We start from the raw sequence: 25321 nt of genomic DNA on the forward strand, positions 1-25321 counted from the left end.
GGGAGAAGGGTGCAACAATGAATGAATGGAATCCCAAAATCTCTGTAGATGTTCATTGAAATGAAAAATAAACAACCTAAATTTAAAAAAAAGTATTTGCAAAAAAAAGTATTTGCTATTAATAAATCATTGCTTGAACAAAATTCTATAAATCTATCTCTAGCTTCATTTCTGTCTCCAAAGTCCATGTTTTCCAACTACTAATCCATCTTCTTTGTTTCCAGCTTTTGCAGTCCAATCACCCATTATTATTAATGCATCATGACTGCATGTTCAATAGATCTCTGACTGCAAAAGTTGGTAGAAATGGATGGAGGGCAGGGAGGAAAATGTGCAACAATTAATAGAAATCCAAGTTCTCTTTTAAAATTTCATTAAAATCTCAATAAAATAAAAAGAAAATGAAATTTAAAAGTGGGGGAAAAAAGAGTTGGTAAAATCTATTTCCTCCTCTTTGGCCCTAGTTGTCAGTCATATATTTGAATGATAGTGGTTTTCACTGGACTTCCTTGTATGCATATGAATATTATCGTGTCATTCTCAATGTTGCATTTCAAGATAAATCTAGAAATGATTTTTTTAACTAGAAATACATGGTAAACCTAAAACATAATATATATTTTAGTCACACACACACACACACACACACACACACACACATAATAGGACAGACAGGGAATGAGGAAAGAGTGGATAGATAAAGAACAATGAATTATAATAGATGAGGGGAAGAACTATCTAAAAGGAATATATGATTTTGCATTATATGTATAAGAACAATCTGGAACAAGGGGTGCACTGTGAGGCGAGCTGGGGGAAGGAGAGGAAAAGAAGGGAAAAAATGTGCAACAATGAATAAATAAAAACCCTAAACTATGATAATACTTGATAATACTTTCACAATAATATGATTAGGTACTGATTTGTGAACAGACTATGCAAGAATAACAAATGGGCTTCATCTCAAATGATCTCTTTGGTGTATGATGACTGGAATGCTACCTTAAGTTATAAGGAACAATTGACTCAACAGGGAAAAAAAGAACCATGACAGTTGTGTGGTATCTACGAAGATGTTAAAGACTAAAAAGGATGCGGCCTGGAGAAAGTTATATCAGTATAAGCTAGAAGTACAAAGAAAGGCTGTGGTAAAGTTGACTTGATGCTTGCCTTGTACATGGTAAGGTATATCAATACATGAATAAGTATGATTCAAAGCAAAACTAAAAAGGACAAATCTGTTTATTTTCATGGGTAAAAGGAAGTACCCCACCCTAGCTGTCACTGAGTCAATTCCAACCAGCAATGGCTCTCTGTATGTCAGAGCAGAACTGGGCACCACAGGTTATGTAATGGTTGCAGTTTTGGATATAGATTGTCAGGGTTTTCTTGCCTCCAACATTTTAGTTAGTAGCTGAGTGCATTAGCCCTTTATACCACCCAAGACTGCTAACCCATAAGGCATCCATTACACTTACCAAATTGTAAAACAAGCCCTGTAAAACAACTAGATTCCATGACTTAGAAAAGTAGAAAGCAGAATTACTAAAATTTTTTTTTTGCAAATAATGTGCCTGCACTTATAATGTATGAAAATGATGAAATTAAGTTAAACACATCTAGCTTCTTGCACAGTAAGACAGTTGCACAGTTGACCGAAGAAAGAAAACAGCATGAATGTTATTTGCATAAAAATGCAGAACTTGATCCTCTAACCATTCTTTATCAAGAAGGCAAAGTGTTTTAAAGACAGATATTTACAGTATTAGTATAATTCATGATGATACACACATCTCAAAACAAAAGTAGCTCAATGACTGAAGTGTCTCCTTAAAAACACCCCAAAAACAAGCAGGCAATTATGCTTCCATTTAAATCGAACATAGTAACAAATGTTTTAGGAAAATTTTGAATTCAAATTGTTCTTAACAAACTGGACTCAAAGTACAAAGATTAAATTATCATCCAATGATAAGCCATACTAATGAAGATTTGACCATATTAACCAGTGATCTAAATTTCTGATAGCAAATATGCCAAGACTCATGGATTAAACAAGATCAGCATATTAAAATGCTCCCTCTCTGCATAATTAGAGATATTTGCTAGATATTGCATTTACTTCATTACATGCAAAGATCTTTATTCATGTGTTTAATGAACTTCTATTTAATTGCACTAATAATTTTTAATACTGGTTTTCTTGCTGTCATTAAAGCAATTTTCATAGCAAAAACTAAAAATAAACCAGATATTGCTTTAAAAAAAAACCCAGGTACTGGTGAGGATGTGGAGAAATAGAAATCCTCAACCATTCTGGCAACAGTGTAAAACGGTTCTGTGGAAAGCTGCTTGGCAGCTGCTCAGAAAGTTAAACATAGAATTACCATAAATTCCTTAATGTGCCTGAAAGCCTGAAGGGATAAATCACCCCTTCTTTCTTAAACCCCAGTCTCAAATCACAAGGCCATTTATATATCAGCAGCATGTGCCAACAGATAACAGAAGAAGTAATCTTTCAGGCTAAAAATGAATTATGTTTGGCAAGAAAAATTATACAGTGAGAGCTTTTAGTCGAAGAACCTCCTGCCAATCAGTGGAAATGGCCAAAACAATCACCATTATAAGTGACTTTGGGGTGTAGATTGGAAAATTATGGAATTAAGTGTTCTGCTGTATTAAAAAAAAAAAAAAAAAACCCAACAAATTCTTTCATAAGACTAGCAAAATAAACTCTGAGTTCCTTCCTTCACTATATTCACCAAACCACTATATCAAGTGGCTTAAGGCCTTTTCATCAGCCGTTAAACCCTGCATACCCTATTACCCAACCTTTCCATCTACTCCAACAAGCTTTCATCTCAGACCCTATCCTTACTCTTTGAAACCCTACTAAGGCTTTCTCTCTACAGCTATGAGCAAAGGGCCCACCCTTCATGTAATCCCTTACCTCTTTAAACAACTCAAAACCACTGTTCTCAAATAGCCTACTTGCCTCTGAGCATTAGCAGCAGCTGCTGTCCTCACCTTTTAAAATCTAAAACTTTCCTTCCATGCCAGCCTACCAGTTTATTCAACCCATAACATCAAAGATGTTAGCTCACCACTGTGTGCTGAGCCTTATCTCTGCCCCACACCTTCTCCAACTTACTCTCTGTTCCTAGAAACGCCCCAAATCACCTTATTAACCAGCTCTCACCTAAACTCTACCACACTCTTACCTGAAAACATCAATAAAACCTCTCAAAATTCTGCACATTTCTGTGTAGACACCGTTCAAACCTTCCTAATACCCTTCCTGAACCTAATCAACCAACTCCCATATGTCTTCTTCAGCTGGTAGGTTGAGAGCCGCTCCTTCCTACATCACAGCATCAATATACTGCCTATGCAATGATATCACCTTTTCACACGATTGAAGCCAACCTGCTTCACTTAGGTACTAGCTCCCAAAATGCTGAACTCAGCCTTCACCTAGCCTTGGACATATATTGAGACTCTAGTTATGCATTTCATGACTAAATGTGCCCTCACATTTATCTGTCTCTCTGATTAACAAACTCCTTTAAGGTGCCAAGCTCCTGCAAAATGTAGCCATCATTCACTGCAGGAGCTATCAAGCACAAAAAATGCCATATCAGCTAAAAATGCCTTAGCAGATCAAGCAGCCAATCAAGTACCTCTGTGACCCTGCAAGGCCAATTTCTGTCCTTGTCCTCGTTTCCTTGTCTTTACTCCCATATAACCTCCATCCTCCAAAGTCTACAAATCTCTCTTATAACTTCTTTATTCTATTTTCATTTGCCCAAACCTTTCCAGCTGTGTTCTAAAAGTCACTCGGTCCTGCTCTTCCTGCCAGTGTCACTCCACAGCTCTCTCCTGCACCAGGCCCAGCACCAAGTATCAGGAGAAGATTGGCAAGTAGAATTCACTCACATGCCGCCTCATAAACCACTCCACTATCTCTTAGTTTTTGTCTATACAGTCTCTCAGTGTGTAAAAGCAGTTCAAACAGCTTCAGAAAGTGCAAACTCCCCGCCACAACAAGATAAAGGTAAACAACCCAAATGTAAAATGGGCACAGAATATGAACAGATGCTTCATCAAAGAAGACATTCAGATGGTGAATAAACACCTGAAGAAATGTCCAAAATCCCTAGCTCTAAGAGAGATACAAATCAAAATAACCATGAGATACCATCTCACCCCAGTAAGAATAGCAATATTTAACATAAAAGCAAACAACAAATGCTGGCGAGGTTGTGGAGAAACTGGAACCCTATTCACTGCTGGTAGGAGTGTAAAATGGTGCAACCAATGTGGAAGGCAGTTATGGCACTTTCTCAAAAAGTTGCAAACAGATATACCATTTCACCCAACAATTCCACTACTGGGAATATACCCCAAAGAGACCATACCTGACATCCAAGCAGATATATGCACTCTCATGTTTATCGCAGCTTTGTTCACAATAGCAAAGAGTTGGAAACAATCCAAGTGCCCATAAACAAACAAATCAATAGAGAAGCTGTGGTATAGTCACACAATGGAATACTATGGGGCATTGAAAAACAAAGAACTCATGAAATATTATACAAAATGGGTGACCGTGGAGGACATTATGCTGAGTGAAATATCTCAGTCACAAAAGGACAAATATTGCATAGGGCCACTGTTGTAACATGGGACTGTCATCGGGGTTGGGGGGAACCTAAGAAAAGAGGGGCTAAATAATGTATACTGCATTGAAACAGATGAGAGAACTGTTTAAAAGGAATGTAGGATTAGGTATTATTTTCATGACAAGATTACAGAAAAAGAAATGCATATTATTGTGGGCTGTGGACTGGGGGAGATTGTGTAACAATGAAAGAAATTTTTTCTCTTCAAAGAGAAAAATGAACTTGGGGGAGGGGTGTGCAGGGAGGAAAATGTGCAACAATAAATGGGGGGAAAATTAAATAGAAAGAATATGCTGTAAAAAATATATATGTTGCACTAAAAAATTAATAAAAAATTTAAAAAAAATAAAGTGCAAACTCCCATTACACATATAATCCCTCACTTCAGGCTCCCTCAGGAAAAGTACAAAAGGTCAACTCTGTTATTAAGGTGTAACTCATCAGCTAAGTAAAAAAACCCACCTATCATGAACAATAAAAAAATTTCTCTTACACTCATGGGGTTCCACCTCACTAAAAGCCCTCTCCTTCTATAGCCCTTTTTAAATCATGGATAGCCTCAACTTCACCTTAGCATTTCCTTCTTTGCCTGACTCTGAACCCTTGGTAATTATCTCCCTTCCCTAATCCAAGTAGTTTCAGTCACTTCTCCATCCACCGTGATGTTGCCTACCAGTCCAGTGGTAAGAGTCTTTGTTTTCTTGACATTGAGATGCAGTCTATATTGAAGTCTGCATTCCTTGATCTTCTGCAACAAGTGCTTCAAGTCCTCCTTACTTTCAGCCAACAAAGTTGTGTCATCTGCATAATGCAGGTATTGATGAGTGTCCCTCTGATCCTGATGCCACATTCCTCTTCACAGAGTACAGCTTCTCAAATAATTTGCTCAGCATATCCATGGAATAGTTATGGAAAGAGAATACAAGCCTGTCGCACAGTCAACGACTTCATGTTACTTGGATCCACAATTAAAACCCCTGGTACCAGCAGTCATGAAATCAGGAGATGTATTGTGTTGGGAAAGTCTGCTATTACAGGCCTCCCCAAACTATAGAGGGGTAATGATGTTTGTTTGAGGACTAAAGTACATTTGATTCAGGCCATGGTTTTTCTGACCACTTGCTATTCATCTGAGAGCAGGACAATGAATAGGGATGACAAAAAATATTTGATGCCTTTGAATTATGATGTCGGAGAAGGGCATTGAACATCCCATGGACTGCCAAAAGAACAAATAGATATTCTTGGAGAGGATGACGCCAGAATGCTCTTTGGAGGCAAGGATGATGAGGTTTTGCCTCACATACTTTAGGCATGTGGCTAGGAGGGGCATGGAGAGGGGCATGATGCTCGGAAAGGTAGAGGGTTGGTGGACAAGAGGAAGACCCTCCACCGGGTGGATTGACACAGTGACTACAGTAAAAGGCTCTAATGTGTCAGGAAGTGTGAGGATGGCACAGGATAGAGCAGGGTTCAGATCTGGACTTGACTCAATAGTACCTAACACTAACAACAATCCAAGCACAATCATCTATCCATGATACTGCAAATAAAGCCATGCCTCTCTTTTCTAATATCTCATCTTCTTAACCCAACTTAATCCTTCTTAACCTATCTGTCTTGCAGGTATAGAAGGGTCATCTGCCAACCCAACCCTCAAAAAAAGCTACAATCAAAGTAGACTGGACCTTACACTCATCCTCAGTGCTCCAACCACAATAAGAGTTCAAGAGCTCCCTCACTAAATCCACAGCAACAGAATCACATTCACTCCAGGAGCCAAAACCCTCATCAGCTAAGTAGTTATTTGAGCCCATCTCCTCCACTAAGCTTAACCTAACTCAAACATCTGCGTAACTGCCCTCACCACAATTCTATACTATTAGCCAACACCTTTTTTTCCACAGCATCCCCTCCACATGTTATCAGCCTTTCTGTTACAATAGAAAGACAGCACAGTCCATTATTTAGCAAACTCATGTAAAAAAGTCCTGCTACAGATCCTTACTCAAAAAGTAGGTTAATGAGAAAAAAATTATTATAAAGTAAAAAGTCTAGGAGTTTCTGACAGTCATTATGGGTATGTCAGTCCTTAATGTAAACAGAGGCTTTGCTTCACCAATATTGGCCAGGAAGGAGTAAATAAATTTTTTCCAAAGCAAAAGTTAAAGCTTCAAACATTACAAAAGTTGTCCATTTATCAGTCCAAACCCAGAAAGGATGGGACCCAAAAAACCTTCTAGGATATTTTAGGAGGATTCAAAACCCTAATAGGAACAGTAATACTTACCAATCCTCCTTTTCCTCCCCTGTGTTATTCCACCAGCAATAAAATCCATAAAAATTATAGTTGAAAGCACAGTAAACTACCAAACAGTCCAGACAATGCTTCTGCTACAAAAACATATACCAAGCCATCTCCCAAAATTACTCTCCAAATTAATTTTCTCTTTTCAAGGTATCCACGCCTCCCCTGGTGTCATGCCTGAAGCAGTTAATGAGAAAGCTGCCCTGTTAACTTCTTTTTCTCTAGCTCCATAACCTAATAGACAGGAATGTAAGCTTTCCCTTGGGCGTAAAGTCTGGAAGGATAAATCACCCCTCCTTTTCTAAACCCCAGCCTCATATCACAAGGTCATTTATAGCAGCAGCATGTGCCAACAGATAATAGAAGAAAGAAGAGAACTGGCTGCAAGACAAGAAGCCACTAGAACCAGGAAAGGGATAGCCCTAAGGCTGGAAGAGAGGCTGGTCTAAGTAATATGCAGCCACTGGACCAAAAGACATTACTCTAAGAACATGGAGAAATGATGAAAGTCATACAATTGTTCAGGTCTTTTGTTCATAGGGTTGCTACTGAGTTGTCTACGACTTGACGGCCCTTAACAACAGAGATTATAAAAACCTCTGCTTTGTCCTTTGTCTGTGCTGATGCCACAGTGGGTCTCATACTAGGCACCTACGGCACAAATTAAACACTATCACACACCAGATCCAATTTAAAAGGAGCTTTCTTAAGACTGTGACCTGCAGTACCTTTTGACTTGTTGGTATGTGCAGTCGAGTCGCTTGCGACTCATAGCGACCCTATATACAACAGCCCTAAACCATACTCTATCCTGTGCCAATCGCACTGCCTCTGACACACCCATCCCGATTACCCCAGTTACTGAATCAATCCACCTCATAGAAGGTCTTCCCCTCCTGAGCTGTCCCTCCACCCTCCCAAGCATGATGTCCCTCCCCAAGGACTGGTCCCTCCTTACAACATGTCCAAAGTATGTCAGATGAAGCCCCTGAATCCTTGCCTCCAAGGAGCAGTCCGGTTTAACCTTCTTAAGGATGAATGTTTTAACTTAGCTGAGATAAAAGGATCCAGGCCCGTGGGCTGGTAACTTCTTCAATAGAGGGGAAAACCATGACACAAAGATCTCCAAGGAACATCGGCTCATAGATGCTGAAAGGAGATAAGGACTTTGTGCAAGATCCAGAAGAGGAAGAAAGCCTTCCTCTAGAGCAGCACTATAAAGTTAAACTTCTAATATCCTCAATTGTTAGAGTGAGCCATGGTGGCATAGCAGCAAGAAGCTTTGATACAATCCTGAAAGCACATAGTTCAAGGCCACCAACAACTCCATGAGAAAAGGATGGGCAATCTTCTCCCCTGTGATTAACTGCCTCTAAAAACCTACCAGAGGATCTGCTGCGGGTCAGTTCCAACTCTATAGTACGCAACAACAAATATGTGCTTATTACAGCCAGCCACTTGAGGAATTTGGTACAACGGCTCCAGATAACTAAGACACCTGGAACAGGCAAATGCACAGCAATCAAAATTTACTAGTGGGAACCAGAGGTGGAAATGTGGGGAAGAGGAAAAACTATTACTTATGGAACCCTAAGTTAAGGGCAACAAGAAACTGTGGAAATGGCATGAAGAACACAAGGTCATTAAACCATATATGGAAAATATGTTGACTCAGCAAATGTTTTATTACATACTATTTGTATCCCAAATCGTGTGGGGGTCTTTTGGGGTTTTTTTTTTTTGTGTGTGTGTGTTGTGTTTTTTTTATTTTTTTAATAATCTTCAGTAGAATCCTGCTTGCATGTGAAATCAATGATATTTTCCTATAGTTTCCATACTCTGCTGGGTCACCCTTCTTTGGAATGGGAACAAATACAGATCTCTTCCAGTCAGTTGGCCAAGTGGTTGTTCTCCAGATTTCTTGACACAACTTGGTGAGCACGTCCAGGGCAGCATCTATTAGCTGAAATATGTCAACTGTTATGCCATCTATTCCTGGGTCCTTATTTTTTGTTATTTCCTTCAAAGCAGTCTGAACTTCTTCCTTCATCACCATAGGCGCTTGCTTATATGTTGTTTCATTAAATTCTTCAGTGTCTGCCAATTCCTTTCAATACAGTGACTCAGTATATTCTTTCCATCTTCTATGAGTTGTACTCAATGGCACTTAACAACAACAGGAGGTTTTTAAAAAGAAAAAAGATTCTTTTATCCTATTTATCCGCAGTTAGCCAGCAATATCTGATCTGGAATTTCTTGGTAGAGTGAAATAGGGCAGTTAATTTGAGAATAGAAAAGAAGAGAAAGGTATAGGAAAGCAAGCCATCCTCCTGAGGTGACTGGAAGAAGGGAAGTAGAGAAATGCCACAACTGTGCAATGAGGGGACAGTGCCTTAGCACTCCCTCCTCTGTTGCTGCTTAAGCATACATCTTCTACACTAAGAAGACAGCCTTGAACATTAGTATCAAGAATGAGCCTTTCTATTAACACAGTGACTGTGCAATGGGGGTAGGTATGTGGAAGATGGTGAGGTTAGCTCAGAACAAGGCACTCAGGGCTCAATGGCACATAACAACAATGTGTGCCCTTGTATATAAAAAAGGAGTCCACCACAACAAGATAAACCACCCAGTTGTAAAATGGGCATAGGATATGAACAGATGCTTCACCAAAGACATTCAGATGGCAAACACATGAAGAAATGTTCAAAATCTCTAGCTCTAAGAGAGATGCAAATCAAAATAGCTATGAGATATCATCTCACCCCAGTAAGAATAGCAAAATTTAGCAGAACAGCAATCAAAAAATGCTGGCGAGGTTATGGAGAAACTGGAACCCTTATTCACTGTTGGTGGGAATGTGAAATGGTGCAACCACTATGGAGGGCAGTATGGCACTTCCTCAAGAAGTTGCAAACAGAAATATCATTTGACCCAGCAATTCCACTACTGGGAATATACCCTAAAGAAACCAGAACTGCCACCCAAGCAGATATATGCACACCAATGTTTATTGTGTCTTTGTTCACAGTAGCCAAGTTGGAAACAACCCAAGTGCTCATCAACAAAGTAATGGACAGAGAAGCTCTGGTATATTCACATCATGGAATACTATGTTGCACTGAAAACAAGAAACTCATGAATTGTTATACAAAATGCATGACCCTGGAGGATATTATCCTGAGTGAAATATCTCAGTCACAAAAAGACAAATATGGCATAGTGCCACTCTGTTATAAAACAGGATTGACATAGAGGCTGGGAGGAAATTAAGAAAAGAGGGAATAAACAATGCACCCGGCACTGAAACAGAGGTGGGAGAGAACTGTATAAAAGGAATATATTATTAGGTATTATTGGCATGACAAGAGTGCAGAATAAGAGCTGCATAGCAAAGTGGTGTAGGTAGGGGTGGGGGACTGTATAACAATGAACTTTTTCCCCAAAGAAAAAAGCTATCTAGGGGGAAGGAGGGCAGGGAGGAAAATGTGGAACAAATGTGCAACAGTGCATATCTACCAGTAGCTCTGAGGAAGAAAGAAAAGCAATCTCTTCCCACAGGTTTACAGCCTCTGCGAACCTGGGGTGGTTCCAACTTGATGGTACACAACAACAGCAACAATTTTATGTTGGGGAGAAATCAGTCCTCTAATTTTACAAATACCCTGATAATCTGAGTCTTTTAATTTCAGATGACTTTCACTGCACTCGTTGAAGAATTCATTAGCTAACTAAACAGCTGGAATTTTAATCTGCCATTCTGTAATATAAAGATGTAGGAATTCCATAAATGTTTAGAGGCTTGAAAACCCTATGGGATTTTCTAATCTATAATCCTACTCCGTCCTCTAATAGACTGTACCATGTAAAGAATTTAATATGTAGGATCGTCATCTTGTGGCCACTATAGGAAACTGTAGGTTTTTGTGATTTATTTATTTATTTTGGCATCAGAAGGAATTGACACAGAGGAATTTCATGAAATAAAATATGAGCAAGAACCTATGGTGATGAAAGAGGAAATTCAAGTTGCTCTGAAAGAATTGGCAAAAAACAAGGCTCCAGGAGTTGACTGCATACCAACTGATTTATTTCAACAAACAGACGCTGCCCTGGATGTGCTCACTAAGTTGTACCAGGAAATCTGGAGGACAGCCAGCTGGCCAACTGACTGGAAGAGATCGAGATTTGTTCCCATTCCAAAGAAAGGTGACCCAACAGAGTGTGGAAATTATCAGACAATAACATTGATATCACATGCAAGCAAGATTCTGCTAAAATTATCCAAAAACGTTTGGAACAATCTGTTAACGGAGAACTGCCGGATGTGCAGGCTGGATTTAGAAGAGTTTGCGGTACTAGGGATATTATAGCTAATGGAAGATGGATCTTGGCAGAAAGCAGAGAATACCAGAAGAATGTCTGTCTGTGCTTCATTGACTATGCAAAGACTTTTGACTGTGTGGATCACAAGCTATGGCTGACTCCAAGAAGAATGGGAATCCCAGAACATTTGATTGTGCTAATGTGAAACCTATACTTGGACCAAGAGGCAGTAGTCAGAACAGAGCAGGGAGACACTGGTGGTTCAAAGTCAGGGATGTATTTTGTCTCCATACCTTTTCAATCTGTATGCAGAACAGATCATCTGAGACGCTGGGCTATATGAGGAGGAATGTGGTATCAGGATTGGTGGAAGAATTGTCAACAACCTGCATTATGCAGATGACACAACCCTGCTTGCTAAAACTGAGGAGGACCTGAAGCACTTGCTGCAGAAGGTCAAGGACTGCAGCCTTCAATACGGGTTGAAGCTCAACATCAAGAAAACAAAGATTCTCACCACTGGGCCAATTGGCAGCATCAGTATGGATGGTGAAGAGATTGAGATAGTTAACAGTTTTAGTTTGCTTGGCTTCACAGTCAACACTCTTGGTAACAGCAGCCAGGAAATCAGGAGACGAATTGCACTGGCAAAGTCAGCTCCGAGGGACCTCTCAAGAGTACTAAAGAGCAACGACGTCAGGCTTGAAACTAAGGTGCACCTGATCCAGGCTACAGTCTTTGCAATTATGTGCTATGCATTGGAGAGCTGGACAGTGAATAGGGATGATAGAAGAGAATTAATGCCTTTGAGTTGTGTTGCTGGAGTAGAGTGTTGAATATACCATGGACTGCTAGGAGAACAAACAGGTTTGTCCTGGAGAGGGTGAAGCCAGAATGTTCCCTGAAGTCAAGGATTCTGAAGCTTCGTCTGACACACTTTGGGCATGTTGCAAGGAGGGACCCGTCCTTGGAGAGGGACATCATGTTTGGGAGAGTGGAGAGATGGTGCAGGACAGGAAGACCCTTGGATGAGATGGATGATTCTGTGAGTGGAGTGGTGGGAATTGAGTGCATTTGAGATGGCTAGGTTGGCAGATGATAGCACGGGGTTTAGGGCTCTTGTACATAGGGTCACTATGAATCATAAACAACTTGATGGCACATAACAACAACAACAATTTATTGATTGAAAACAGCATTTTAAAAAGCATAGAAGTAAAAACAGCATAAAAGTCAATTATACACATGGACTTCTCTAATGGAATACACAGGAATAAAATTAAATACATCTGTGGAAACAGACAATGGAGAAGTTCAATTTTAGTACAACCCTGGATACTATAAATATTTGAAAAATAATAAAAGGAGTAATGCAAATAGAAAATTTAAAACACTTAGAAGTCTAGACTCACTATTAACATTTTTTACTTAGCAGATGAGCAATTTTTTCAACTCTTCCAACATGAGAGAAGATTTAAGAAAACAAGTGCTGGTGAAGTATAAATTACTATATTGTTTCAAATAGTAATTTAAAATTTTGTTTTCCATTTTGTAACATGCAATTACTTTTTAAATTATTACCTAACTTGGAGGCACTGGGAAGCATTATGCTGAATAAACTAACTCCGTCCCACAAGGATAAATATTGTATAAAACCATTATTGTAGAATGAGTTTAAGGATCCAAGAGGGGTGGGAGAGGTTGAAAGCAGAGGGATGAGGATGTGCGGGGAGGTGGGGTATTAATCATGGAGGTTGTACAATTTGCTAGGTGGGGGAGTGAGGGAAATTTAAAGAATTTGTTGTTGAAAACAATGTATTTGAATTTTGTAAATAAACTAGTAGAAAAATTTTTTAAATGTACTAGAGTAAATTAAAGAATTGTGGAATCAAAAAGTATGCATGTTACAAAATGCGTATTTCTTTTTAAGATTCCTTTTTGAGAGCTTCCAGGAACTGACCACTGTTACTGTTAGGTGCGGTGCTTTCAAGTCAACTGCAATTCATAGTCACCCTATAAACAACAGATTTAAACCTGGCCCTGCCCTGCATCATTCCCATGATACTTGTCCATTACGGTAGTCACTCTGTCAAACTATCTTGTTTAGGATCTTCTTCTCTTTCTCTGACCCAATACCTCCTTCATCATGATGTCTCTCTCCAAGTTCTGGTTCTTCTTGAAAATATGCCCAAAGTATGTGAGACAAAGTTTCATCATCCTTGCCTGTAAGGATCATGCTAGTTGCATAGAGAACTGGTAGTAGGCCAATATGGCCTTGGTGAGAGAAATGAGGCTAGAGATCACATGATGTAATTTTGTACAATGAATGATTTATTCATTGCAAATACTTTTTTAAAAATGGAAACTATAAACATGGACTTCATCTGATAGACTACACAGGAATAGTATTGACGACTACTACATCTGTGGAAAGAGATGATGGAGAAGTTCAGTATCAGTAGTTAAAAGCAGGTCAAGGGCTAACTGTAAAACAGACCATCAGCTTTTTGTACACAAGTTAAAACTGAAGTTAAAGAAAATGAAAAGAAGTCCAAGAAAACCCTGAATATTACCTTGAATGTATCCCAAATGAATTTCAAAACCATCTTAAGAATAGATTTGACACACTGGACACTAATGACCAAAAGCCCATATGAGTTCTGGAAAGACACCTAAGACATTACCCACAAAGAAAGCAAAAGATCATTACAAAGACAAGGAAGAAAGATCAAAACAGATGTCAGAAGACTCTAAAATTTGCATTGAAACAAAAATAATTTAAAACAAGGGGAAGGAATGCTGAGTGCTGAACAAAAGATTCCAAAAGGCAGCTTTAGAACACAAAGCAAAGTTCTATAATGAATTTGCAAAGAACTGGAGTTGGAAAATCAAAGGGAAAAATATATTTGGCATTTCTCAAAAGGAAAGACATGAAGAACAAATTCAAGCCTCCAAGCTGCAATAATGAAGGATTCTACAGATAAAATCTTAAAGAACACAGGAAGCATCAAAAGAAGATATGGAATATACAGTCACTGTACCAAAGAGTTGGTCAACACAGAAACATTTCAGGAAGCAGCATATGATCAAAACCTAGTAATACTGAAGGAATAAGTCCGAGCTGTACTGAAGGCATAGGTGAAAAATAACGTCTCAGGAATCAGTGGAATTAAACTAACCAATGTTGTTGTTAAGCGTCACTGAGTCAACCACAATTCATAGCAACAGATCTGAACCTCGCCCTATCCTATACCCTACACACCATCTTCAATAATACTTGGCCCCACTGTTAATAGTCACTGTGTCCCATTGAGGGCCTTATTGAACATCTTTCTCCCTTTCACTGACCCTCCATCCTTCCAAGTATGATGTCCCTTTCCAAGTATTGGCCCCCTCATAATACAGTGAAAGTATGTGAGATGAAACTTCATCATACGTCCAAGGAGTGCCCTGATTGCACTTTCTCCAAAACTTAATTGTTTCTTCTATTATCAGTCCATGGGATATACAGTACACTTCTCCAGTATCACACCTCAAAGGCATCAATCAATTTGTCTTCTGTTATCCTTAGTCACTGTTAGATGGTCCGATGCCTAGCAAGTATTTGAAAAGGTGATGGGTTGAATCAGATGCACCTTAGTCTTTCTTTTTTTTTTTTTTTTGTTATTTTTTTTGTTGGGTTTTTTTTTAATTTTTTTTTTTGCACCTTAGTCTTTCTACTGACATCATTACTCTTTAAAACTGGAGAGCTCCTAAGAGAAGATTTTCCCAATACAACATATTTTCTGCTTTCCTGACTGCATTACAAAGGTTGATTACAGACTCAAGCAAGATGAAATTGTTGGTAACTGCAATCCATTTTTAAAAAAAAAAAAGATAAAATAGTAAAAGACAGATTTATTAGAAAGCTACATCCCCAAAGGAATGGGCCTTCCTACTTGAAATATGGAGGGGAGGCTGATAACTTCAATCTTTTATCTATCTGTCATGATGCAGCCTATAGGCCCCATGGTGGGGATTTTTGTTTTCTTCATATTGAGATGTAATTCATATTGAAGGCTGCAGTACTTGATCTTCTGCAGCAAGTGTTATGAGTCCTCTTCACTTACAGGAAACAAGACTGTGTCTTCTGCATAACACAGGCTGATAAGTCTTCCTCCAATCTTGATGCCACATTCCTCTTCATAAAGTCCAGCTTCTCCAATGATTTATTCAGCATAGAGCTTGAATAGATACGGAAAAAAGATAGCAATACAAGCATTCTAGATTATCCAGAATATACAGCTAACTGGAAGCAGTTTGTTCATTCTCTAGTACAAGCAATAATTCAAATTATTAAAAAACTAAATTTCAGCGTGCTCTGGCGGCCTAGTGGCAAGAAGCTGTACTGCAATCCCAGACATGCGTGGTTCGAATCCAGCAGATACTCTGCTGGAGAAGGAGGGACAATCTCCTCCTGTACCAGTCAGATCTGATTTGACGGCGCACACACACACACACACACACACACACACACACAATTTTTTAAAAACCTTAAATTCCAAATAATATTTGCAATAAAGCTTTAATACACACACACATAAACACACAGAGATATGTTGTTGTTATATGCCGTTGAATCACCAGCAACTCATAATGATTCAATGTACAACAGCTCTATTCTGAGCTGCCCTGTCCTGAGCCAGTCTCACTGACTCTGATACACCTATTCCCATTGCCACAGTTACTCTCTCAATCTTTCATCCAGGATCTTCCTCTCCTGCACCATCCTTCCATCCTTACAAGCATGATGTCCCTCCCCAAAGACCAGTTCCTCCTGGCCACATGTACAAAGAATGTGAGACAGAACTTCAAAGTCCTAGCCTCCAGGGAGAAACTTGGTTTCATCCTAAGAAAGACCTATTTGTTTTCTTGGTGGTCCACAGTATGTTCAAGACTCTTCTCCAGCACAACTCAAAGCTATCAATTCTTCTGTCATCCTTAGTCACTGTCCAGATCTCTGATGCATGGCAAGTAACTGCTAAAAGCATGGGCTTGATCAAGTCTACCTTAGTCTCTACTATAATATTGTTTCTTCTCAGTACTCTGGAAGAGGTCCCTGAGAACAGATATTCCCAGTGCAATTCGTCTTTTGATTTCCTGATTGCTGGTACCAAAAGTGTTCACTGTGGAGCCAAGTATGCTCTGTTAACAACCTCAGTCTCTTCTTCATCCATCATGCTGCTGCCAGTTGGCCCAGTGGTGAGAATCTTTTGTCTTCTTGATGTTAAGCTTCAATCCATATTGAAGACTAGAGTCCTTAACCTTCTGCAGCAAGCACTTCAGGTCTTCCTCAGTTTCAGCAAGCCAGCTTGTGTCATCTGCATAAAGTAGGTTGTCTGTTGATGAGTCTTCCTCTAATCCTGACGCCACACTCCTCCTATAAAACTCAGCTTCCTGAAGGATCTGTTCAGCATACAGACTAAAAAGGTATGGAGACAGAATGCATCCCTGATACACACCTTTCCTGATTTTGAACCATGTTGTGTTTCCTTGCTCTGTTCCGAGGACTGCTTCCTGGTCCAAGTCTAAGTTTCACATTAAGTGCAATTAAGTGTTCTAGGATTCCCATTTTCCTCAAGGTTAGCCACAATTTGTTGTGATCCACAGTATCAAATGCCTTTGCATCATCAAATAAACAGAGACAGACATTCCTCTGGTACTCTTTGCTTTCTACCAAGATCCATCTGAAATTGGTGATAATGTCTCTAGTGCCAAAACCTCTTTTAAACTCATCTTGTATTTCTGATAGTTCTCTGTCAATGTACTATTCCAGTTGTTTTTTTTTTTTTTATAAACTTCAGCAGGACTTTGCTTGCAAGTGATTTTAGTGATATTGTTTGATAATTTCCACACTCTGCTGGGTCACTTTTTTTTTTTAAATGGGAATAAATATGGGGCTCCAGTCAGTAGGACAGGCAGTTGTCTTCCAGATTTCTTGGCACAAACTGGTAAGCACATCCAGGGCAGCAACTGTTTGTTGAAATATGTCAACTGGTATTCCATCAATTCCTCTGCTTTATTTTTTGCCAGGTCCTTCAGAGCAGAATGAACTTCCTCCTTCATCACCCTTGCCTCTTAATCATATGTTGTTTCTTTAAATTCTTCTGTGTCAGCCAATCCTTTTTGGTATTGTGACTTTGTATACTCCTTCGATCTCCTTTTAATGCTTCCTGGATCATTCAATATTCTGGCCATAGAATCCTTAAGTATTGGAACTCATGGCTTGAATTTGTTCTTTTATTTCTTCAGCTTAAGAAATACTAAGCAAGTTCGGCCCTTTTGATTTTCGGACTCCAGCTCCTTGCACATTTCGTTATAATACTTTGCTTTACCTTTCCAAGCTGCCCTTTGAAATCTTCTAGTCAGCTTTTTAACTTCTTCCTTCTGTTTTGGCTTCTTGAGACTCTAGTGCAATATTCAGAGTCTCTTCTGACATCCATTTTGGTCTTCTTCCTCCATCTTTGTAATGATCTTTCACATTCTTCATGAATTATATTCTTGATATCTTCCCACAGCTCATCTAGTCATGGTTCATTAGTGTTCAAGGCCTCAAAATTGTTCCTGAGTTGATTTTTAAATTCAGGGAGGGTAGACTCAAAATTTTATTTTTCTTCCTATGGATATAATTTTACCTTTTTAGCTTTAATTTGAACTTGCACAAGAATAGTTGAGGTCTGTTCTGCAATCAGCATCGGACCTAGTTTTCACTGCTGATATATAGGTGGGTAAAGAGTTGCATTGCCAACTCAAAGGAAGGTCTTGCAAATCCACCAGCTGCTCTGTGGCAGAAGGATGGTAATCTCCTTCCAGGTGATGTACTGCCTCTGAAAACCAGCTGGAGGGTCAGCAATGGGTCAATTCCAATGAGATGGTACTAACAGCTACAAAATCACAGAGTTTCCAATTTAGACTTCAATTAATGAAAGACATCTTTCACAGAGAAAACGTGTAAAGTTTTCTTGCTCAACAGCTATAGTTATTGTATAGAGTTGGAACCGACACATAGCTGACTCTCTGGCGGGTTTTCAGAGGCAGTTAATAGCACAGGAGGAGACTGCCCATCCTTCTCCCACCAAGAGCTAGAGTACATGTAATTTAAAAGCCTATTTCTGTGGAGGCAATTCTGACTCACAGCAGCCCTTCAGGACATCTGGCTTCCAAGGAACAGACTGTCTCAACCTTCTTCTGAGAAGTGGCTGATGCATGGAAGGTATAGCAAGTATGAACTGCAGTGAAGCACTTACCTGCTAAGTCACTCCAAAGCTATTTTAATGGGTACACAAGAGATTTTGAGGGGTAATATGTCAGTGTACACCTACATTTTAAATGTGCAAACCACTTGACCCAATTTACCACAATACAAGTACCAACACATGAATGTAAAACTATATATCACAATTATTTTACAAGTAAAAATCTTCTCTAGATAACTAAAATCATAAATATTTCATACAATTATGAAAATCAGAAACAAATGTAGATTAACACTAGAATGAGTGAATATACAGGTAAAACTAGATAATACTGCATAGACATTAAAAAATTGGGCAAAACTATGAGCAAAATAGAAAAAACAGTATTTCAAATTCTTCTTTATTTCTATTAATGTCAGACAGGTAATGTGCAGACAACATAGCAAGCTTTAAAGAAGGCATATGTCATACAAAACCATGAACACTCAACCATCATACTCCTGAACCAGAAAAGGATCTAGTATTTCATATTCTTAAACGAAAAGACCAAAAAAGTATAAAACCACAAACTAAAAGCAAAACAAAGGTATTCGTAGTATACCTCAAAAAAGATCTACAGAACTTTAGAATGACATATTAAGTTAGTATTTCCTGGGTATGAGGGAAGTTTGTGATTGTTTATGCATCACTTGCAAGTCATTTTACAATAAACATTCTTTAATAAGAACTTAAAAATTAAAAGCTCTTCTTACTGGTGGTGGTCTAATTCTTTCAGCATGAAGAATTATTGAGAAGTTAAACATTTTAGGAAAATAAGTTATTTTAAGTTTAAATAGAAAGTTACATATTTTTCCCCCTTAGAAATGTATCATACTCAGTCTCCTAATTAAAAGGGGTCAGGGGAGGAGAGTATAGCTATAATTATGCCAGGGAGCTCTGGTGGCCAAGATCGTAGGGAGTAAGCTGCTAACCTAAAGGCTGAACTTTCTGGTAGTTCAACTGTACCAGGAGCTCCCGAAAGAAAAATGGGTAATCTCTTCCCATACAACCTAAAGCCTCTGAAAACCTGTTGGAGGATCAGTTAAGAGTCAGTTCTGACTGGACGGAAATATGAGAGAAAAAGAGAAACAAGATAATTAAGTCACCAAACTCAGAACATTTATAACTGCTACTATTACTAAAGTAATGGTAATGAAATCTGGAGAACAACCACTTGACCAACTGACTGAAAGAGATCTGCATTTGTTCCCATTCCAAAGAAGGGTGACCCAACAGAGTGTAGAAACTATAGAACAATATCATTGATTTCACATGCAAGCAAGATTCTACTGAAGATTATCCAAAAACGACTGAAACGGCACATCAGCAGAGAACTGCCAGAAGTCCAGGCTCGGTTTAGAAGGGGTCGTGGTACTAGGGATATTGTAGCTAATGTTAGATGGATCTTAGCTGAAAGCAGGGAATACCAGAGGAATGTCTATCTGTGTTTCATTGACTATGCAAAGGCATTTGACCGTGTGGATCATAACAAACTGTGGCTGACTCTGAGAAGAATGGGAATCCCAGAATACTTGATTGTGCTAATATGAAACCTATACTTGGACCAGGAGGCATTTGTCAAAAGAGAGCATGGAAACACTGCATGGTTCAAAATTGGGAAGGGTGTATGCCAGGGATGTGTCCTATCTCGATACCTTTTCAACCTGTATGCAGAACAGATTATCCAGGAGGCTGGGCTCTATGAAAAGTGTGGCATCGGGATTGGTGGAAGATCTATCAACAATCTGCGTTATTATGCACATGACACAACCCTGCTTGCTGAAACTGAGGACATGAAGTGCTTGCTGCAGAGGGTCAAAGGAATGCAGCCTTCAATATGGATTGAGGCTTAATATCAAGAAGACAAAGATTCTCACCACTGGACCAATTGGCAGAATCAGGATGGATGGTGAAGAAATTGAGATTGTTCACAGCTTTAGTTTGTTTGGCTTCACAGCCAACACTCTTGGCACCAGTAGCCAGGAAATTAAAAGACATATTGTGATGGGAAAGTCTGCTGTTAGGGACCTCTCCAAAATACTGAAGAGCAATGGTGTCACTCTGGAGACAAAGGTGCGTCTGATACAAGCCATGGTCTTTGCAATCACTTGTTATGCATCAGAGAGTTGGACAAGGACTAGGGAGGATAGAAGGAGAATTGATGCCTTTGAGCTGTGGTGCTGGAGAAGAGTACGAGTGTACCATGGACCGCTAAGGAAACAAACAGGTTTATCTGGAGAGCATTAAACCAGGCTGCTCCTTGAAGGCAAGAATTCTGAGGCTTCGCCTGACATACTTTAGACATGTTGTAAGGAGGGACTGGTTCTTGGAGAGGGACATCATGCTTGAGAGAGTGGAGGGACAGCACAGGAGGGGGAAGACCCTCTATGAGGTGGTTTGATTCAGTGACTGGGGTAATCGGGGTGGGTGTGCTGGAGACAGTGTGACTGGTACAGGACAGAGCAGGTTTTAGGGCTGTTGTACAAAGGGTCGCTATGAGTCACAAGTGACTCGACGGCACACAACAACAACAACAACTATTACTATTAAATCATTGAAGATTTCAATATTTTCTCCATTCAACATGAGGTGATCTATTGGTTCAGTTGTGGGGATGTCTGTTTTCTTGATGTCGATATGTAATCCTTACACAGTCTTTGACCTTCATTAGTAGTGCATCAAGTGCTCTTTGATTTCAGCAAGCAAGGTTGTGTCATCTGCATGATGCATGTTGCTCATTAGTCTTCTTCCAGCTTTTCATATTAGTTCAGCATACTTAACAGACATGACAACAGGATACAAGCCTAACACATTCCTTTCTTGATTTTGAATCATTAGAACTTCCTTGTTCTATTCCAACAACTAACTGCTTCTTTCATGCACTGGTTCTTCAAGTGGGCATAGTTAAGTATTTTGGAAAGCCATTCTTCTCATTCTAATTCATAACAATCAAATGCCTTTGCATAGTCAGTAAGAAACAGTAAACATCTTTTTGGTTTTTTCTGCTTTCAGCCAAGATCCATCTAACATCAGCAATCCAAAAATATCCCTTGTCCCACAGCCTCTTCTGAATCCATCTTGAACTTCTGACAGTTACCTGTTGATCTTACATATCTTTGGTCATTCTGATTTTTAACAATCTTCAGCAAAATTTTATTTGTGAGCAGAGTGAAGATACTGTTTGGTGATTTCTGAATTCTGTTGGATCACCCATTTTTTTGAATGGGATGAAATACAGACCTCTTCGACATAATTTAAGTTGTCAATTATTTCATTTTACTTGGATCCACAATCAACACCCAAAACAACAACAATCAAGAAATTAAAAGTATAATGAATTGGGCTAATCTGCTATCAAAACCTCTTTAACGTACTAAAGGTAAAGGACATCAGTGTAAAGAATAATGTGCATCTGACCCAAGTTATGATATTTTCAATTGCCTCTTCTGCATGGGAAAGATGGGCAGTTAACAAGAAAGACTGGGAACTGATGTCTTTGAATTGTGGTGACAGCAAAAAGTACTGAATATACCATGGACTGCCAAGAGAACAGGCAAATTGTCTCGGGAAAAGTGCAACTGAAGTGCATACTGGAAATAGGCTCACCTATTTCAAGCTTGTTTAAAGAAAGACTTCACACTTGGAAAAGGATCACCAAAGGACCAGAAGACCATCAACAAGTTGGACAGACATGGCAACAGCAATAATGCGCTTAGGTTCAGCAGAAATTATGAGGACAGTGCAGGAGAGTACAAGGTTTCAGTCTGCTGTACACAGGGTGGCGATGATGCAGAGACAATCTGATGGCACCTAACAACAGTGACATTATGATAAAGCAAATATTGGATTTTTAAGTCAGTAAAATAGTTGTCAATCAAAAAACAAAGCTACAGATCACTAGAGTGACAAATGTTATATATATGTTTATAAAGGGGTTGCAATCCTTTAAAAAACCCTACAAATTACAGTAAAAAAACTTTTAGGTTAACTGTGTTTATAATGAGCTAGTACCTGCAATCTCCTAATTTGTGGAACAGTGAATGTTGGGGTCCCCAAAGTGGCCTATTAAGCTAGCTGGTTAGCTCAAAAAGTAAAGAATATCACCCTTGATAATTGTGTGCCTTCAAAACCTTATCTATGTGAGCCCAAATGGACAGCATAGATGAGAAGTTTGGGGTACAGTGAGACTAAGTTAATAGAGTTAAAACAACTAGAGCAGAAACATTGAGAATGTAGTAGGCACATTGTGATGAATGTAACTGATAACACTGAACATAATGTATAAAACTGTTGAATGGGAATATGTTTTGCTGTGTATACTTTCACCAAAAATATAACAAAATATTAAAAAAATAAAACCCAACTTGGGGGTGGGAAGAGTATAATAGGCACTTAAGGCTCCTTCATTTTAATCCATAGAGGGCTTCCTCAAAGTACACATCTACTCTTCAAAACCCCTGCCCTAATCTTTGCATGTAAATAGATGTTTCTTCAAAGCAACATACTGCACATGTAAAAAATATTAAAACAAAGGCTGAGAGCCATTTAAAAGGTAAGAGAATAGTAGCTATGATTCCAACAGTGATAAATACACCCACTATTAAAAAGTTTGCTTTTAATAGGAAAATCCTGACACAATAAACAAGCTCAATGGAGAACTTGGCTTTCAATCTCAGTCCTCTCACTATCTGCCTAACTGAACAATTTTTTCACTCTTCTGGACTAGAGTTCCTCACTTAGAAATGAAGAGAGATGGTTTCAAACTTCCTCACAAAGGTCAACTAGAATTATAGCCAGAAGTTGTATCTTAAAATATTCATGCTGATTAAAGAATCACACTGTCAACTCAAAGGCACGTGCTTTGAATCCACCAGCTGGTACTCGGGAGTAGCATGGGTCATCTCCTCCCATGGGATTTACTGCCTATGAAAATCCACTGGGGGGCAGCTGTGAGTCAAATCTGACTTAATAGTACACAACAACAACAACAAAATTATCTAATAGATGTCTTCTCTTGGCTCTAAGACCTGACTGTAGAACACTTAACATTTAAAATTAGATTAGTTTTAAATGCAGAATTTGATCATGTTAATTCATTTCTTTAACTTTTTTTTTATTATTCATTTAAATGAAAGCTTACAGAGACTTGGGGTTGCCATTCATTCATTGTTGCACTTTTCTCCCGGCCCATCCCACACCCCCCCCCCCAAGTCACTCTTTTCCTTGAAAAGTAAAAGAAAAACTCATTGTTAGGCAATCCTTCCCCCCAAGTCCACTCCACTGTGCAGCCTTGATTCTGGACTCCTGTCATAACAATAATACCCAATCATATATCCCTTTTAAACAGTTCTCTTCCTCATCTGTTTCAATGTATTATACATCATTCCTCCCCTCCTTCTCTGTCTTTCCTCAACCCCGATGTCAGTCCTGTTTTACAACAGTGGCACCATGCAGTATTTGTCCTTTTGTAACTGAGATATATTTCACACAGCATAATGTCCTCCAGGGTCACCCATTTTGTATTAATGAGTTCCTTGTTTTTCAATGCTGAATAGTATTCCATTGTGTGACTCTACCAGAGCTTCTCTACCCATTCTGTTTCCAGCTCTTTGCTATTGGGAACAAAGACTCAATAAACATGGGTGTACATATATCTGCTTGGGCGGCAGTTATGGTTTCTTTAGGGTCTTTTTTAATTTTTTATTGTGAACTGGGTAAAGGTTTATATAGCAGATCAATTTTCTATTCAACAATCCGCATACATTTTGTTTCATGTCACTGACTGCAATTCTATTTTAAAATAACAAAGAATTGAATGTTCTCTAAAAAAAGGAAAGTTTTATCTCCCCTTAACTTTACTCCAGTAAAAATAATAAGTTGTATTGTTCAATGTAATGTATTTTAAAACAATTATTGATCATCTTCCAAAGATGATGTTTACATTTGATTATCCTATTCATTCATCAATATTTAGTGTACATATTCATGCCAGGTATTATCATATTTTAGCTTCTTTCTAATGTCTCAAACGAAAAAAAACATGAGAATCTTACCCACATGGCCTCCTCCAATGGTGTATGTCTTCCCAGATCCAGTTTGTCCATAGGCAAAAACTGTGGCATTATAGCCCTCAATGAGTGACAACACTAATGGCTTTATACATGTGTTATAAACTTCATCCTGAGTGGAACTTTTGCCAAAAACATAATCAAAAGTAAAGACTCTATCTCTCCCAATGATAATTTGCTGGGTGTTCGGAATATCTCTCACACACACTTGATGATTATGAAGCACTTCTTTGCAGAGCAGAGGTCTAATTCTTACAGCAACTTTTACTGGTATCTCTTCCATGGCAGCTTAGATTGTATTAATTAGATTTTCTACTTAATACTCAGTATCTAGTGGGGAAAACATCCATTTTATGTAACATCTGGATCCTGTATATCAAAATAAAAACAAATTTTGATTATTGGTTCCTCTATTCTAATAAACTAGCTACTTATTAACTTTAAAAAAAAAAACTCCAAGTCCCTACCCATCGCCTAAAGCAAATTAGAGTATATTTTTTCCAACATAATTTTTGTTCCAACATAGTTACATAGAGTAAATCAAGCTTGAAAAAGTGTATCATTAATTATAGAAAATATGGTATAATGCAAGGTATCTGCATCAAAATCATCTAGGAGGTTGGAATCATGAGCTGGTAAATGTTTGAACTAGGTGATAAATAT

The 25321-nt window shown here is 38.7% G+C and overlaps 1 protein-coding gene across 3 annotated transcripts in view; it reads right to left on the bottom strand.

Moving 5' to 3' along the window:
- Nucleotides 1-24941, bottom strand: part of KIF27 (kinesin family member 27) — a 147193-nt gene extending 122252 nt beyond the window's left edge. For all 3 annotated transcript variants that reach the window (XM_006901953.1, XM_006901954.1, XM_006901952.1), the window contains exon 1: nucleotides 24644-24941. In XM_006901953.1, the coding sequence (XP_006902015.1) occupies nucleotides 24644-24941 (298 nt within the window). The remainder of the gene's footprint in view (nucleotides 1-24643) is intronic.
- Nucleotides 24942-25321: the final 380 nt, after the last annotated feature.

Source organism: Elephantulus edwardii, unplaced genomic scaffold (assembly GCF_000299155.1).
Source record: "Elephantulus edwardii isolate Elephantulus edwardi_28Jun2011 unplaced genomic scaffold, EleEdw1.0 scaffold00353, whole genome shotgun sequence".
NCBI lineage: Eukaryota > Metazoa > Chordata > Mammalia > Macroscelidea > Macroscelididae > Elephantulus > Elephantulus edwardii.